Source organism: Opisthocomus hoazin, chromosome 6, assembly GCF_030867145.1.
Source record: "Opisthocomus hoazin isolate bOpiHoa1 chromosome 6, bOpiHoa1.hap1, whole genome shotgun sequence".
NCBI lineage: Eukaryota > Metazoa > Chordata > Aves > Opisthocomiformes > Opisthocomidae > Opisthocomus > Opisthocomus hoazin.
Window position 1 is genome coordinate 76,581,535 of NC_134419.1, and position 15,183 is coordinate 76,596,717.

At 45.6% G+C, this 15,183-nt stretch overlaps 1 protein-coding gene across 1 annotated transcript; it reads right to left on the reverse strand.

The window, feature by feature from the left end:
- Positions 1-6,516: 6,516 nt before the first annotated feature.
- On the reverse strand, positions 6,517-14,843 carry EEF1AKMT2 (EEF1A lysine methyltransferase 2). The gene is made up of 6 exons (XM_075423899.1): positions 14,725-14,843; positions 14,304-14,369; positions 13,645-13,759; positions 9,597-9,704; positions 8,122-8,338; positions 6,517-7,341 (listed from the first exon to the last, which is right to left on the reverse strand). The coding sequence occupies exons 1-6, from the start codon at positions 14,814-14,816 to the stop codon at positions 7,214-7,216; spliced, it is 726 nt and encodes a 241-aa protein (XP_075280014.1). The 5' UTR covers positions 14,817-14,843; the 3' UTR covers positions 6,517-7,213.
- Between the last annotated feature and the right edge of the window lie 340 nt (positions 14,844-15,183).

The following is a 15,183-nucleotide window of genomic DNA, read 5'->3' on the forward strand; positions in this document are numbered from 1 at the left end:
GCACCAAACCTACAAATCCTTCTTTTATTTCACAGGTTATTTGCTGCACACACGCCACAGCTTAGTGTTTCGGCTCCCCGCTTCGCTTGCTGCCTCTGTCCCTGCCTCGGGAGAGGGCAGGAGTGCTGAGCTATGGGCTGCCCCAGACTGGAAACAGTTGATGGGTAAAATCAATAGACCACGAAATACATATGTGAGCCCTCCTCACGCCCGAATGCACTAATCACTGTCAGCCATGTTTCCATCTGAATCGGCTTAAGGTACGCCAAGAGTTGGGTGACCGTCGTTCCCAAAACCCGAGGCAGCTGTGGGCCTGCCCAAAAGCAGCACGCTACGCTGGATAAGCACAAATGCCATACCCATGGAGCTCAGGTGCCCTAGGGTAGGGCAGCAGTCAGCGAGGCTAATTACTACCGCAAACTGGGGCGAAAGCGCCTACTTGAAACACCAACTCGTTTTTCAGGAGAAGCATTAGAAGAAATTAACCCACAAGCCTTCAGCCTGCCTGTTCTTGGTGGGTGCTTCAGGCTGGGAGCAGGTTTAGCACACCACGTGTGCACATCGCTGTGCTGCTCATGAGAGGTCTCAGTTCACAACCCTATCAACATTTCAAATTACTCGGTAGGTGCACATTCTTCCCATCTCTGCTTGACACGTGACACTGCCCACGAATGCTTGGCCACTGGAGTGACTGCTGAGGTTTGTCTCTGTTCCCTCACTACTGTTTATTAGCTCTGGCTCTCCAGCACGGACTTATGCACTTGTGATTATCCAGAATTTATATGCTACCTTGAGGCTACATCATTTGTTTGCCTGAAAGCACTCGGTTTAATTTCCAGTAACCTAGAAATGGGCTCATTTCGAGCTATACTGTTACCTAACAAATGGAAATTAAGCCACAGGTTGGCTTTTCCCTTATTTGTGTCAAATAAAACACGCCAGCGTTCCTTTTCCTCCTTTGTCTTCAGGCTATAACACCTCATCCCCTTTCACTGAAAGCTCCAGGTATCCATTAATTGTTCCTCCACTTAGCTGCTACCTACAAGGGGCAGGTCATGCTCAGCTACTTGAACCAAGCTGTACGACAGAGCCGTCCCCTCCGCCGGCGTCCGTGCCACCCGTTCGGCCGAGGGGGGGGTGACGCTGCGCAGTGCAGCCTTCCTCTCCTCTCGCCCCAGAAAAGGCAGCGAGCAATGGGGACGCCAGGCAGGTCTCCCTACAGCAGTGCAAAGCCCTGGCCCACTCGTTTTCTGTGTGCTCTCTGCATATTTTACAGGAGACGATTGGATATGCTAAAATGCTTAGAGGGTCTATAAAATAATGCAGTTATTGTCATAGCAGGTCGTGTTCTTTACCTTTTGGCATGCCAAGATTAAAAGCAATCCGAGTGCCAAAACACTGAGAATTTTGCTGTATGTTGCTAAATACCACACTTGAAGATTTTGTCTGGTATGAAATAACATAAATTTTGGCAGTCTTTTACCAGGCGCCCTGGAACACAGTAGAACGGACATAGCAGAGTATATATATGCAGATTTTCCTTACAATGGCTACAGTGCTGCCAGTGCATTCCTGGAACGTGGAAATACAGGGAAGCCAGCCTCAGCGACGAAGAAAAGCTTGCTGTGCCTAATGTACCAGAAAAGCTATTCAAGAACTCATCCTTATGTAAAAATAACTCCAAAGCAGCTGCCGAGATCAGTGCACCCTGAATTCGCGGCTTCACAGTTTTCTATCTAGCTTGCACACGTGGCTTCACCTCGCACACCTGGACGCGAGGCCCAGTTGTTGTAAGCGAGCGGTTTCAGTTCAGCACCTCGTTTCTCCCTTGGGGCCTTTGGCCCTTCGGCCCCACAGCCGTGACGGCCTGCACCAGAAACCCGTGCAGAACTGAAATAACTTGGATGCAGACTGTATGAGAGAACATCTCCATTTCTAGCCACCCACATGTTCCCTCAGACAAGAACCTTTTTCATTGACAAGGATAATGCAAACCCTCGGCAGACATCAGCCCAACTTCTGGGAGTACTCCGGTGCTGTACAGCAAACCCTGAACCGCAGGCACAGCTTCCACATTGGTACCCTATGGTCGGTCTTTGAAACACCTTATTATTGCACTGAAGGTGCTCACAGCACCGTTTACTGCACACCTTGTTTGCTCTCCTGAGGCTCACACCCGAGACCTGCGTGGTGGGACACGCATTTCTGAACTCGGGTATAACCAGCTGGCCTGTAAATAGCAATGGCGGGATTAAAACCCCAAACATCTGAAAGCTCCTTTTAAAAATTATTTTCAAAAATAAAAAGTAAAAAAAGCTGAGAGTCTCCTTTTGCTATAGGTGTCAAGCACCCCAAATCCTATGACACAATCCTATCCATTCCCAGTTTTCAGAAATGGTGCCACAACACTGGGTTTGAAATCAAGAGGGTGAGCCCATAATGCAAACAGGTATTTCCACCTGATGCTCCCAAGAATGATTTGAAGAAATATTCTCCTGATGGGACAGAAAGCCTGTAATTACGTGCTTCATCATTGCTGGCCCTGTCTGGAAGAGCAGCTGCCGTAATTCTGTTCGTGTTTCTGCTGTAACCCAACAGCTCTTCAAAGGAAATCGTAGCTCCCAGAAATTCTTCATTTTACACCGCAGAATTATACTGGCAAGAACAGAATATTAATTCCATATCTTCTAAGCCTTCCAAAAAAATTAACATTTAAAAAACAGCCTGCAGACAGCACTGCAGTTGACTGTGGCAGCTCCTTAAGGACCGTTAAATGGACATACTTTCTGATAAATAACAAGCTGGTCACCAAAAGGCAAGTCAAGGAGTAAGGGAACATTATCCTTCCCTCTGAATTTTCTGTGTTGATTCACTAGTGTCATGGTTTTCATGTCTGGTATTTCTCACTTTTTGATGTATACAAACGTGATTATAGAAGTATTTACTTCGAGTACTGTGATGCTGAAATAGCAAAGGCTTTTTGTCTTGAGAACCTCTTTACTCTACACTCTCACAGAGTCCCATGCGTAGAGACTCCCCCAGATGTGACATCTCATTTCATTAATTTCACTTGGTCTCCTCTTTCAGATACTTCATCCTGACAGTTCACTTCCCTGATACATCCCATAAAAATCCCAGGTAAAATGCTCCAAGCTCTTTCAGTAGTACAAGCCCCACAAGAAATACAATGGGCTCTCCCAGCAAATGCCTCAGAAGAGAATCCCTAAATGCACTTTGCTTGGCAATAGCAGGTACCAGCACTCAGGTGCTGGATGTCTGAGCTGCACCAAACACAGGTGGTGGTGGAGGTGCTGCTTGTTAGGGCTTACGTACTCAAAGCCATCCTCCATCTTCCTGGAAGAAAAGGTCAGTAAGAGAGAGAGGCTACCACGATCCACACAGCCCAGCTCCCAGTTCCAAGCAGTTCACGGATCACTGGCTCTGCCCACACTACCACTGAAAACACCTGGCTGAGAAGATGAGATCTAGCGTGCATCCGATCTTAAGGCTTAATTGCTTAGGGAGGAAGGGAAAGACTTCACTTCAAGGCTCTGGATCCCTGTGGAGGACACTGGCTAACACCTCCCTTCCCTTTCCAGTCTTTCCAGGCATCTCGTTGAGTTTGGCATCTGGCTCATGATGCCAGACGCAAAGCCCCCCGGCACTGAGACAATTTCATCCTTTGGCACGTTGTCGGTCAAGAAGGGAACATAAACCCTTTCTGTTCTGCCTGTGTTTTATGCAAAACCATACCCAGATCCAGAAAGGTATGCCAGCTCTGCAGCATCATCCAGCCTGAACTCGGTACTGCAGGAAAAGTCTGTGGGCCCAACTGCTGTTCAGCTCCATGGAAGATGTTAGTTTTACTAGCCACAGACCTCATATATCACATATACAGTCCTCAGACAGCTAAACAGTAGGAGTAGGACATATTTTAAATGCTGCATTTATTCTCCTGTAGTCTGGCATTGCAGCTGAAACCAAGAGTCACACAACTGCGTAGTCACGAAGATACCAGCCTCCATGAACTACCACGAAGCACTGCCCAAACTACAAAGACTCACCCCTCCTAACTCACTGCTTACTCCTCTGCCTCTTTTTTTTAAAGAGTTTTTTCACTGAAAAGCATGAACATTTAGAGCTCATACCTTCATGAAGAACCATCTACCAAGATGAACTGCCCCAAATCAAGGGCATTCTTTGACACGTCATTTCCAAATCCTACCAGCCAGTAAAAAGCCATTTCTTATGTCAGTATCAGAGCTGCTACCTAGACCCCGATGTTCAAAAAATACCAGGTTTCCAACAGAGCAGATTTTAAATAGTAAGCCTTTGGTTATTATTGCCATAAAATAAATCTCCTAAAACATGTTTTACAAGCATTTTTCTACTCTCCAGTGACACCTGAAAGTGTGTGGGCCTGTCAAAGAATATGCAAATTACAGATCAGATGCAGAAATTAGGTTCAAGCAACAGCTTGCGTGCTCATTTGAGACTAAAGAGCCGCCACTACAAATTTAGGAATCAAAACCGTTCCACTTGTGAGGGCCACTTTGTTTTTCCACTCTCCACCCTTCCTCCCTGTAAAGACACCTATCTGCAGGCTCTTTCTTTTAACTTTTCTTGAGCATGTTACTAGAAAACTTTTATATAGACCCGAGAAGCAGGCAGACACGTGAAATCTGCCCCAGAACAACACAGAGACGTGAAGACGGCTGCCTACGGATAAAGCTCAGACCCTTGTCCATGGGAACAACACATTCCTGTCCCAAGCTCCTGCAGACCACCAGCATTTAAGGCTCCTAACAGCAGGCCCATGACAGCTCTGGGCAGCAGGATGACATTTTAGTGGTGACGTTAGTTTGTGTATCTCCACCTGATGACTGGATCCCGTAACGCCAAGGGTAAAGCAGCGGAACCGCGTGCTGTCTCTGAAGGCTTGCTGCCTGTGGAGCTATATATAGCCCAGAAGTGGCAGGGAAATGCTTGATTGGAAGCCCATGATAATGCATGACCTTAGGCAAATAATGAGGTAGGCTGGAAGAGGAGACTGGGTCTCAGCCTTTCCACACCACTAAGAAGCCTCCCCAGTAGAAAATTTATTTATACAGGAGGAAATCATTACAAAACGAAATACAATGGTCATCCAGAACATCTGAAAAGCAGCAACATAGTAGCAAGAGAAAATAGTGAATTACAATCGCTGCTTCCAAATGCCTTGCTAAAAATACTAATTGAAAGTGGTTGATCACACAGCTTGCGTGACACACTTACCTGATTTCTGATGCTAACATTTATGTGTAACCATTTTAGGAAGCTTATTTTTAGCTTTACAAATGATATAAAACTAGAACAAAATCTACTAATAATCAATCCTATGAAGAGGAGAAAACAACAATCCCCCTGAACCTTACATATCTTATGGAGTGTGAATCTCTAGTTCAATTTTAACTTGATTAAAAGAAAACCTGTGACAGCCATGAATTTATTTTCATTCCATGATTAAATATGTGTCATGCCTTCATTAGCAAAAATTACAGATGGGAGTAAAACAGATGCCCTAAATACATCCTGCCAGAGTATGTGCCAATTAAAATTTGCGTGTATTAATATCACCTGATGCCAAATTGGCTACAAGGACTTCATAGTCTTTTTATTGAGGTTGTTATCAGTAGCGTACTTCAAATCCTTTGTACTACTCCATCAAAAAAGTCCTCTGTCTCAGTCACCACTTGCATTTCGTAGCCGTCCTGTTGGCTGCTGGAAGCCTGCTGGGCAGATGCAGTACGTCGTACTACAGCAGTTACCCAAAATGATAACACGACCTCGGCGTTGGCACTCGAGTTAGGAACCCAAGCCTGACCAAATATGCAAAGAGCTCTTCACTGGGACTAAACTTTCTCACCACTGCTGATAGACCATTCTTCCAACAGAACCAGTGTAGAGCATTTTGCAAGAAGGCGCAGAATTTAAGATTCCTGCCCTGAAGACACCACCAGATGGATCACAGAGGGAGGACTCACCACTGTGCAACTAATGCCTCATTTCCCATCCTGGGAAAGGACTAGAAGTATTTCTTGACCCTTACAGGTCTCCTGAACCCTGAGAACTAGGAGAACTCTAGGAGAAGCAATTCCCCGATAACCAAACATGACCCTGCCTGTAAAACAAAACCTGACGCCTAACAGGGCCTCCTTGACGCTTCAGAGAACAAGTTTATTGTCACCTGCAAATGTGTTTGTCAAGGCATAAGGAAATCTCATTTTCCTACCTTTCAAGCAACAGTAGTATTCTGAAAATATAAAACAACAGAAGAAATAAAGGCAAAGAAATTAAGAAAAAGGTTCACACAAAAGAGGTGGGTTTTTTTTTAAAAAAAAAAGGATAGTTATGCTTTGAATTCTTTTGGATTTATGCAGCTAAAATCCATCCTGAGAAATTCACTGGAGAACACATGGTCATTGTTGGCTCTTAAGACATTACTATATAGCAAATTAATAACGAAAGAGGCGTACATCACATGCTAGTGAGATTGTAACATCACAGCTTTATATATTTATGAGATCAGTGGAAATAACTGCAGTCGGGCAAGTGAGATTTTCAAAAACACTCAATAGCCTCCCTCTGTGGCAAAAGAGTTGAGCTATTGCAGTGGAGACAGAACTACGCCAAGTCCGAGAACCTCTGAAAGTCTGAATTTAAAGCATTAACTGGTCCTTTTTCGCAAGTGCTATAGCTTTTATATTCGTTTCCCTCCTTAACAGCTACCTGCACGTTCACCTAAGAAAAAAAAATAAAAGATCCAGCACTTACATTGCAAAAGCTTGTTCTCTATTACACCACACAACAGAGAAATGAGATCTTTGCTTTGTAGAATACCTTTACCTCTATTGGTCACTGATTACCAAGACAGAAATTAATTACCAGATAATATTTCTGTTCCAAACACAAATATCATTCAGTTCTATTAGTCTCCATATTCAGAATGCCTTATTTCTCTCTCACTTGCAAACTTGCAGCTTCCCTAAAACAAGTGAGGTTGTAGCAAGGACAAAATTTACGGGCAAGTTATGTAAAGCTGAAATGCTTCCAGGGCAATGTTTTATAGTCCCTCAGAGTTCCATACATAGTATTTTACTGTGTACTCAACGAGCATTTATTTACACACGTGTCTGAGGTTTTCTGTCAGGTTTAAAGTTCAGACTTTTCTCAACTAATCTAATTTGTCCAAGATGGACGGCCTCACTTTTTTCCTTTGGAAAACCAATGCTGTTACACTGTTTCCAATTCTTCCTCCAAAGCAAAACTTGGGTGTTGGCAGCTCCTCCAGAATTTCAAATCCTGCCAGACAGAAATTAAAATGCTTTTATTAGAAGGAAGTAATTTTATTCTCCTCTTGGATAACCCTTTGCAAACCATTCTTTATTTGTCTGGAAAACTTGCAAGTCAGTTACTCTGGAAGTTTATAGGACTGTATCGTTACACTGCACCGCTGCTTTATACAGCTGAAACTCTTCCATGGGTAATAAAAATCTCAGCTGGCTGACTCACACAAATTAATGGCAGAAAAGATGACAACTTGCCAATAGTTTTAGTTCTCCAGAAGGGACGGTTGTTTTAGATCCACACGAAGTTTCAAGCCTCAAGCGTGAGATTCAAGAGCTAACTGACATGTAAAAAAACACTCTTTGGAGGGGATCAGAAGGGTCACTGAGGAGGTGACATAAAAGGTCACAGTCACAGACTTGCCAGCTCCCCTAAACGTGGGTCACAATGTTACCCCAATTTCAAAGCAGATGGGTGAGCTGGATCTGGTAATAAAAGACCAGAAGAGAAAAAAATATTACCCGGGTATAGAATCTCCCTCCCCTCCCAGTGTAACTAGACTGAAATCCTCATCCTGCAAAGCACAACAAAACCTGTTCTCCCTTGGCACGTCGGCACTGGCAAACGCAGAAGCTGCAGTTGCTGAGGAAGGCAGAGGGAAGTTAGGCTGAGGCTTTCCCTGGTCGCTTTACCTTGTCTAATCCTGACCTGAGGAAGTCAATGCGCTCACACAGACATTGAAATTTACTCCTGGAACGACCATAAGTTGGCAGATGGTTCTGTTCAACTGCTTACCTTCTCTGAACTCATTCGACAGCTCCTCCTTGGTCCAGTTGCAAGATGTTATGAGGAAAAAGCCCTCCGGTTTCAATGCACTGCGGAGAGATCTCACGTACTGCTTCCTCTTCCCCACCGCGTTATCAGGATTAAGGCTTATGGCATCGAAAGTCCCCTTGTCAATACAAATCTCAAATCCTGACAGCTCAGCTGATGGAGCCAGGAAGTCTTCTACCTAAACCAGAAGCCTACAGCTGTGAAAACAGTCTTCTATTCTCCTGAATCTTTAATGCATACCAAATAAAGCACCTCATACCTGACAATGAGTGTGCTTAGGAAAGGGTAACTCAAGGACTTTTCACATTTATAATGCCATGCCAGCAACTTTCTTCCCCATGTATGTGATCATAGAACCATAGAATCACAGAATGCTTTGGGTTGGAAGGGACCTTTAAAGGCCATCTAGCCCAACCCCCCTGCCATGAGCAGGGACAGCTTCAACTGGATCAGGTTGCTCAGAGCCCCGTCCAACCTGGCCTGGAATGTTCCCAGGGATGGGGCATCGACCACCTCTCTGGGCAGCCTGTGCCAGGGTTTCACCACCTCATTGTAAAAAATGTCTTCCTTATAGCTAGTCCAACCAATCCTGCCTTAGTTTAACACCATCACCCCTTGCCCTATTGCAACAGGCCTTGCTAAAGTCTCTCCCTGTCCTTCTTATAAGCCCCCTTTAAGTACTGAAAGGCTGCAAGAAGGTCTCCTTGGAGCCACATGGTGATCTATTTGCTGTAAAGCCTGTCTATATAGCTATCCATCTATAGCTCAAACTGACATAACTGAAGTTCATTCTTTAAATCATTATTTGTACTTCAATCCCTGGTTTCCTAGGTGCTGCGTGCTAGGCACTGTCCAAATACAGAAGAACAGACAGTGCCTGCCGCAGAGAGATTACCACTGACGTACAAGAACAGAGACATCATCGGGTACAGAGCTGGAGGATAAAACAGCACAGCAGAGAGCGAGCTCAGAATGAAACACAATCACAGGATCACAGGATGGCTGAGGTTGGAAGGGACCTCTCGAGGTCATCGGGTCCTACCCCCTGCTCCGGTAGGACCTCTCAAGCTTCCTGCTGCACAGCTACTGGTAGGGATTCTATCACTTCAGGATTTCATCCTCTACCTCAAACCTGAAATTCAGAATGTAGCCGCTAAAATACAGAACTTGCCAAATTGCAAACCACTACTCTGCTCCCTGCTAGAAGCAGGGAAATCTTTTTAGCCCTAATGGCTGTTACAAACAGAAAAAAAAAAAAAAAAAAGACCAAAAATCTTCTTGTAAATACAGATTTATTTGGTTAGACTTCTCTCACAAATGAATGTCAAAATACATCATTAATACAGTACGCTGAGCACATCTGAGTATCAATTAGGTCATTTAATCTTGGGTTCAATAGCTTTCTATTTTCTCAGTAACTTTCTCTCAAAACTTACCTTTAATTTAATGTTAGACATCCCTTCTTTGTCTCTCACTTTTTCTGAAAGTTGTATTGCAGAAGGAGAGTAATCAATCCCAGTGAGGTTAGTGTAGCCAGACTTTGCCTAGACAGAAGCAGAGAATTTTAATTAGCGTGCTAGCAATTCTTTTATCCAACAAGTGTATTCCCTATCTGTAATCCATCTCATCCCTCCTCCTCTTAACGACAGAAAAAAAGCCCCTTTTACGCATTTTTATTCCTGTTACCATTACAGGAGCTAAATAGCTGGGGGAACGAGCTGAAATAACTCCATTCTGCCTCATACCCCATCGAAAGAGCTGTTGGCTGAAAGCTGCTTTCTGTCAACAAGTGGAAAACTGAGCAGAGCTGTGAAAAGTAATACCCTGGAGGGGAACAGGCTCTCTTATCTGCACCAAAAGTAACCTAGAAACCAGGAATTTTCAGCGATGAGAACATGTGCCAACGCCAGATGCTGCAAAGTAAGAAAACCTCTCTTGACACTTGTATAACATTTGAGATTGAGCAATTATTTGATTTATAACCCAAACTGTAAGAGCCAAAATACATAATGCATTTTGTTAGTACACAAATCCCCTGCAAAGCCTTACAATTTTCTAACGATCCATGCTAATGTCTACTTGAATGCAATGATTTGCATGCTACAAGGTCTTTGGATCAGCAATTTTCAGACAGGTTTTGCACCACATAAAAGAACATACAGAGGCTTTCTGTTAATCTGACTTCGGAGCAGATAACGATAACCCAGTTGAGCGAACTCGGGCAGCGAGATCCTAGCAACCCTTTTGCCAAGCGGGTGGGCACCTTGCATCTGCTGGCGCTGGGCACGTGGGAGGGGGTCAGCAACACGTTTTCACTCTGAGGTAGAGGCTGAAGCGACCAGATCTGGGTATCACGTGTGTCAGTTGGTCTGGCCAGATCCAAACCTAACAGGAAGGGCTGTGATCTTATGGCCAGCTGCAGGCAGCTACAGCACAGAGAGGGACAAGGCTTGGGTTTGTTTTGTTTTTGAATAACACATGGACTAAAACTAGCATTAAGCAATCAGCTGCACATCTACTCGTTCCAAAGGCTGATACCTTGACAGCGAGAAAAACTATGAGAATTTTTTGCACCACTCCTCCTCCCAGCAGCCCTTCAGCCCGTGTGAGCTCAGTGCTAGCCAGCTGTTCTTCATTGAGGGCTAATTTCAGCTAAACACAAAGACTGTGTTGTTTGCATTTGATGAAGAACAGCATATTGCTCAGGCTCCTGCCCACGTTCCTCCCCAGAGCAAACCAAGCTTCCTGAGATGCCTGTGCTGAAGACTTGGGGGTGGAAGAGTAGTTCCCACAACAGCTCTTCTGTTTGGAAAGGAAGAGCTTGAGTCACTCCAGGGAGTTCCCATTCACTCCTATAGTCTCCGGGGCAGAGAAGGAAAGTTTAAAGATAAACAACATTAAATGCTGCCGAACCTGTATGGCCTGACTGCGTATGGCCAGGAAGGGATCATTCACTCAAGTGCCAAACATGACCCCGCTGCATCCTGCAACTGGACTCCTGTCCTGAAGGTGGTATTTATACACGCTCTTCTGCCGCTTCTTGAAAAAGCAGACTAAATAGAAGGGAGTCTGCAATGTTCTCAGCACTGCCCTATGTCTGGGCTTCTGGTGCTGCCAGGCAGACACCTGGACTTGGGTGGTGAACACCCTTCACTTCAGAGAAGTTTTTCAACACTGTTGGCTGCCACAATACTCAGGAAAACAAAAGAGAAGGTCAGAGCTCCATGCAGCAGCAACATTTCCTTAGAAGAGCAGGAATTTTTGGAAGGCAGAAGAATTAGGTCATCGATGCAGCCCACCAGATCCCTGAAGTTAACAGTGGTAGGACTGCAGTCTACTACACATATAAAACCAGCAAGGGGTCCAACTTCTGTATCTGAGATCCTCAAAGCAGGCCGAAAGCAGAGCGGAAGCCTCCAGCGGCATTTCTCTTGGAGCTTACAGATGGGCAGATCCCTGCGGTGTGCATGTAGAAGACACTCAGCAGCGTGCTGGATGTTTTCCTCTAGCTGGGTAGTGGGGCCAGTTTGAACAGGATATAGCAGTCTTGTTGTCATTTTATTTATTACCTGCTTTCCAGATGGCTATTCTGCCTCTTATTTTTGTGCAATATTCCCTGCTGGAACTGATCATGTCTCACTTAGACCTAGCTGCATTTAAGAGTAATTTTCTTACTGTGCTCCCATTTACTATTCTTTACTGCTAATGGCGTGCCAGGGTCCGGCATTCCCCAACGAACTGTGCTCTGTGGCACCTCCTCCCGTTCCGATGATGGTCCGACACGGACCTTTTGCAGAGGTGCTACTGATGTGCTATGCGACTGAAGTCCGACTGCCTTCTCAGTATTGCCTTTTCTATCACATTATCGAGTCCAACTCCAGCGGCAGAGCTGTTCTACGGTAGCTGCTGTGCTTGCCAAAGGAATCCTGACTTGATTTTCAAAGCCTAGCAGCTAATACACAAAAAAAATCCTTTTACATCAGCTAAGCAAGTGAGATACAGAGTTATTTAGAAACAATGTAATTTCTGAAGTCGCTTTTCAAATGGGACTGGACTGAGAATTTCCTATTAAAGCAACTGCAGTACTTTGAGGTGCTTACTGTAAAAAGCGAGGGTGCTCTTACAGCAATTTAACAGTTTTTAAAAGCTAGCAGGCTGTCATCTGCCCATCACAGAATGAAAATCGATTTCATATTTGTAAGCGGTGCCAGTATAAAACTGAAGTCTGATAAATAAGGTTTTTCTGTTGGGTATTTAAACAGCGATAGAACTAGCTAGCATTGCATTGCACTTCACAATCATCACTGCTAGGCTTCAGAATTCATTTCTTTTAATGAGATGTGCAATCTCTGCTTTTGATTATATGATTTCTCCTGTGTTGCAGCGTGGCAGCCAGTTCCCACAAAGGCTTTAAAGTCTTCAAAAATCAAAATCCATGTTAAAAAGATTATCGTTATAAACCTGACTGTGACTTCCATCCCTTTCAATTCCTACAGTAACTAAAGGAGCCACTGGAGAATGTGGAACGACAGCAACTGCTACAGTACGAGAGCTCCTTTCCTCACCAGCTCTCCTGTATTCAATCAAAACCAGGAAAAAAACCCCACAACTCCTAAACATCTCATATGGCTGTGTAAGGACCACACTGTAACACTTCAGAACATATCTGGGAGGGGTTTCTAACGCCCTGGCAGAAGTGGATACTTCTTGAAAAGAAGCATTACCAACTTTTCAAGTCATTTACACAAAAAACTTGGTTTTAACCACTTCTTGCATCGATAATGAGTATTATTATCAGAACTGAGTATGGTGAAAGGGTCTGGTTTTGCACAGGAGAATACTTTGTGTATTACTCAATTTCCTTACCTGAGGATGTTTTACACAACAATGGAAAGAAAAGCACTTTTAAATATAGGAAAACAGAACGGTAAAGTTAAAATAAGGGATATTCAGGCTGACTGATTTAAAGAAATACCATAAATTTCAAAATCTGAAGTACTGACAATTTGGGCAAGAAACGAGAAGTTTGAGCATGTCTAGCAAAAGAGTAGATCCTTCCATTTGGTAGAACACCACACATATTCTCTTGCTAGGACTGCGCTTTTAAAACCCCGTAACAGCCTTGCTGGTGCAAGGAGTTACAGGTCCCACAGGCTGTCTGGCAGCCACTTGCAATTTATGCCTTGCCTTTGTGACAGGATGTTCTTTAATATGTACCAACAACACTGAATTAATTCACTTATACTCTTAAACCAAATGAAAATATAAAACCTGATGCACAGTAACCAGTGTTCTGTTGATGGGTAAAAAAACACAATATAAGTTTTAATTTAGCAAGCACCGATATAGGCTGCTTCCTTTTTGTCTTTCAGGCAAGTTACAGCTTGCCATGATTACTGCTGCCACTTGTGAGAACCGTATTGAAGCTACTGCGTTCAGAGCTTTGATTCTGTATCAAAAGCACAAACTTTGCAATATACCAACCAATTCAATCAGTAAAACACCGTTTCCAGTTCCAATGTCAAGCACAGAGCTGTCAAGGGGAACCTGGTGTTTTTCCAGCCATCTGATTATGCGAGCCATGCTTTCTTCTCCGAACCTGTGGAAAATGAGGGCTCAGGTAATCAAGACAGCGAAAGCACGCAAAAAGTACAGCAAATTTATGTCATCGCTCCCTCTCTCCAGCTTTTGCAAAGCGTCTCTTACTGAAGCACCTCGGTAGCAACTGCCATAGCTCACACTCCACGTTTGCTTTGTTGAAGTTGAAATGAATCACGTGGCCTTACAACTCACAGAAACACCCACTCTGGGAGGCGAAACCCTTCATATGTTAAAAAAGAAGACAGCACTGTCAACTTGCCTAGTTAAACCTGAGCTCAGGGGTAAAACAGGCATTTATTAGCAACCACACACCACCACGGCCAGCTCGCTTTCTGCGTAACGACAGTTGTCCAAGTGCAACTTAGAAATCTGCATTGCACAACCGGGCAAGGGAGGAATTGGTGGCTTCCAGGTTAAACTTCCCCACCCTTCTGCCAACCTCCAGAAGTACTCCGTGACCCACCGAACTGCTGGCTGTGCTTCTGCAGTGTCTGTTTTACACACAAAGAATAGGAACGCTCTGGCAGAGTTATTTTATTTACCAAATTTCCCCGGCGTCTCCGATATCTTGGAAAGTTTGCAGTTCCCTTTCATAGGCAGCATCCCAGCTAGAGTCGGGGGGAAAGGACAGAGATATTGCAATTAGCGCTTGGAAAAGGTTTAGATTAAGGAGTAGGGGGGGAGGAAAAAAGGGCGGGAAGGCTGGACCTATGCAGCGGTGGCACTTTACGCCCCCTGCATCACCCAGATTGGCGAGTTTCTCGGGAGCACGCTGTCCGCCAGGCACCGAGCCGGCGATGCCCAGCGAGGGAAGGCGGAGGGTTAGCAGAGGGGAGCACCTGGGGCCCGGCCCGGGCCTCCTGCACCCCGGGCCGCGGCCCCGGGCAGCTGCCGGGAGGAACCCCCAGCCCGGGCCGCCGCCGCTTCCCGACCCCCCCCCCCCCGCCCGCCGCCACTACTCACTGCTCTCTGGTGCCCAGCACCGAGGGGCTGAAGGGCTCCTCCCCGCTCCCCGGCCCCACCGGGCGCCCGGGCCGCTCCCCCGCCACCGCCATGCCCGGCCCGGAAGCACCTCGGCACCATAGAGAGCAGCGGAGAGAGGGCCCCGCCCCGCCCCGCCGCCGCTCTGGCGCTTGGAGGACTCCCGCTCGCTGCCCGCCGGGAGCGCGGCCCCGTGCAGCCCTGGGGGGGGGGGGAAGAAGTCCCTCAAAAAAATGGCAGCGTCCTATGGTTTTGTTTCCAAGGAACGGCAGAGGAGCGGATTGCCATCGCCGCAGTCCACATGGATCACCTAAAACCTCCGCCATCTCCTGAGAAAGGATTGACGCTGGTCGTCGGTCACCAATTCCAAATTCCGCAAGCGCGTTTGCTTTCACGGGGCTTGCTGGGAGACGTCTCAGCCCCGCGCTCCGCGGTTTGCTG

Bases quoted from the DNA above. Each gene is read 5' to 3' on its own strand.
- EEF1AKMT2 (XM_075423899.1), bottom strand. From the start codon at position 14,816: ATGGCGGTGGCGGGGGAGCGGCCCGGGCGCCCGGTGGGGCCGGGGAGC. The intron at 9,705-13,644 runs GTTGGTATATTG...GCTTCTGTCTAG, and splicing joins GTGTTTTACTGATTGAATTG to GCAAAGTCTGGCTACACTAA. The intron at 8,339-9,596 runs GTAAGTTTTGAG...CTTCTGGTTTAG, and splicing joins TGTCTAACATTAAATTAAAG to GTAGAAGACTTCCTGGCTCC.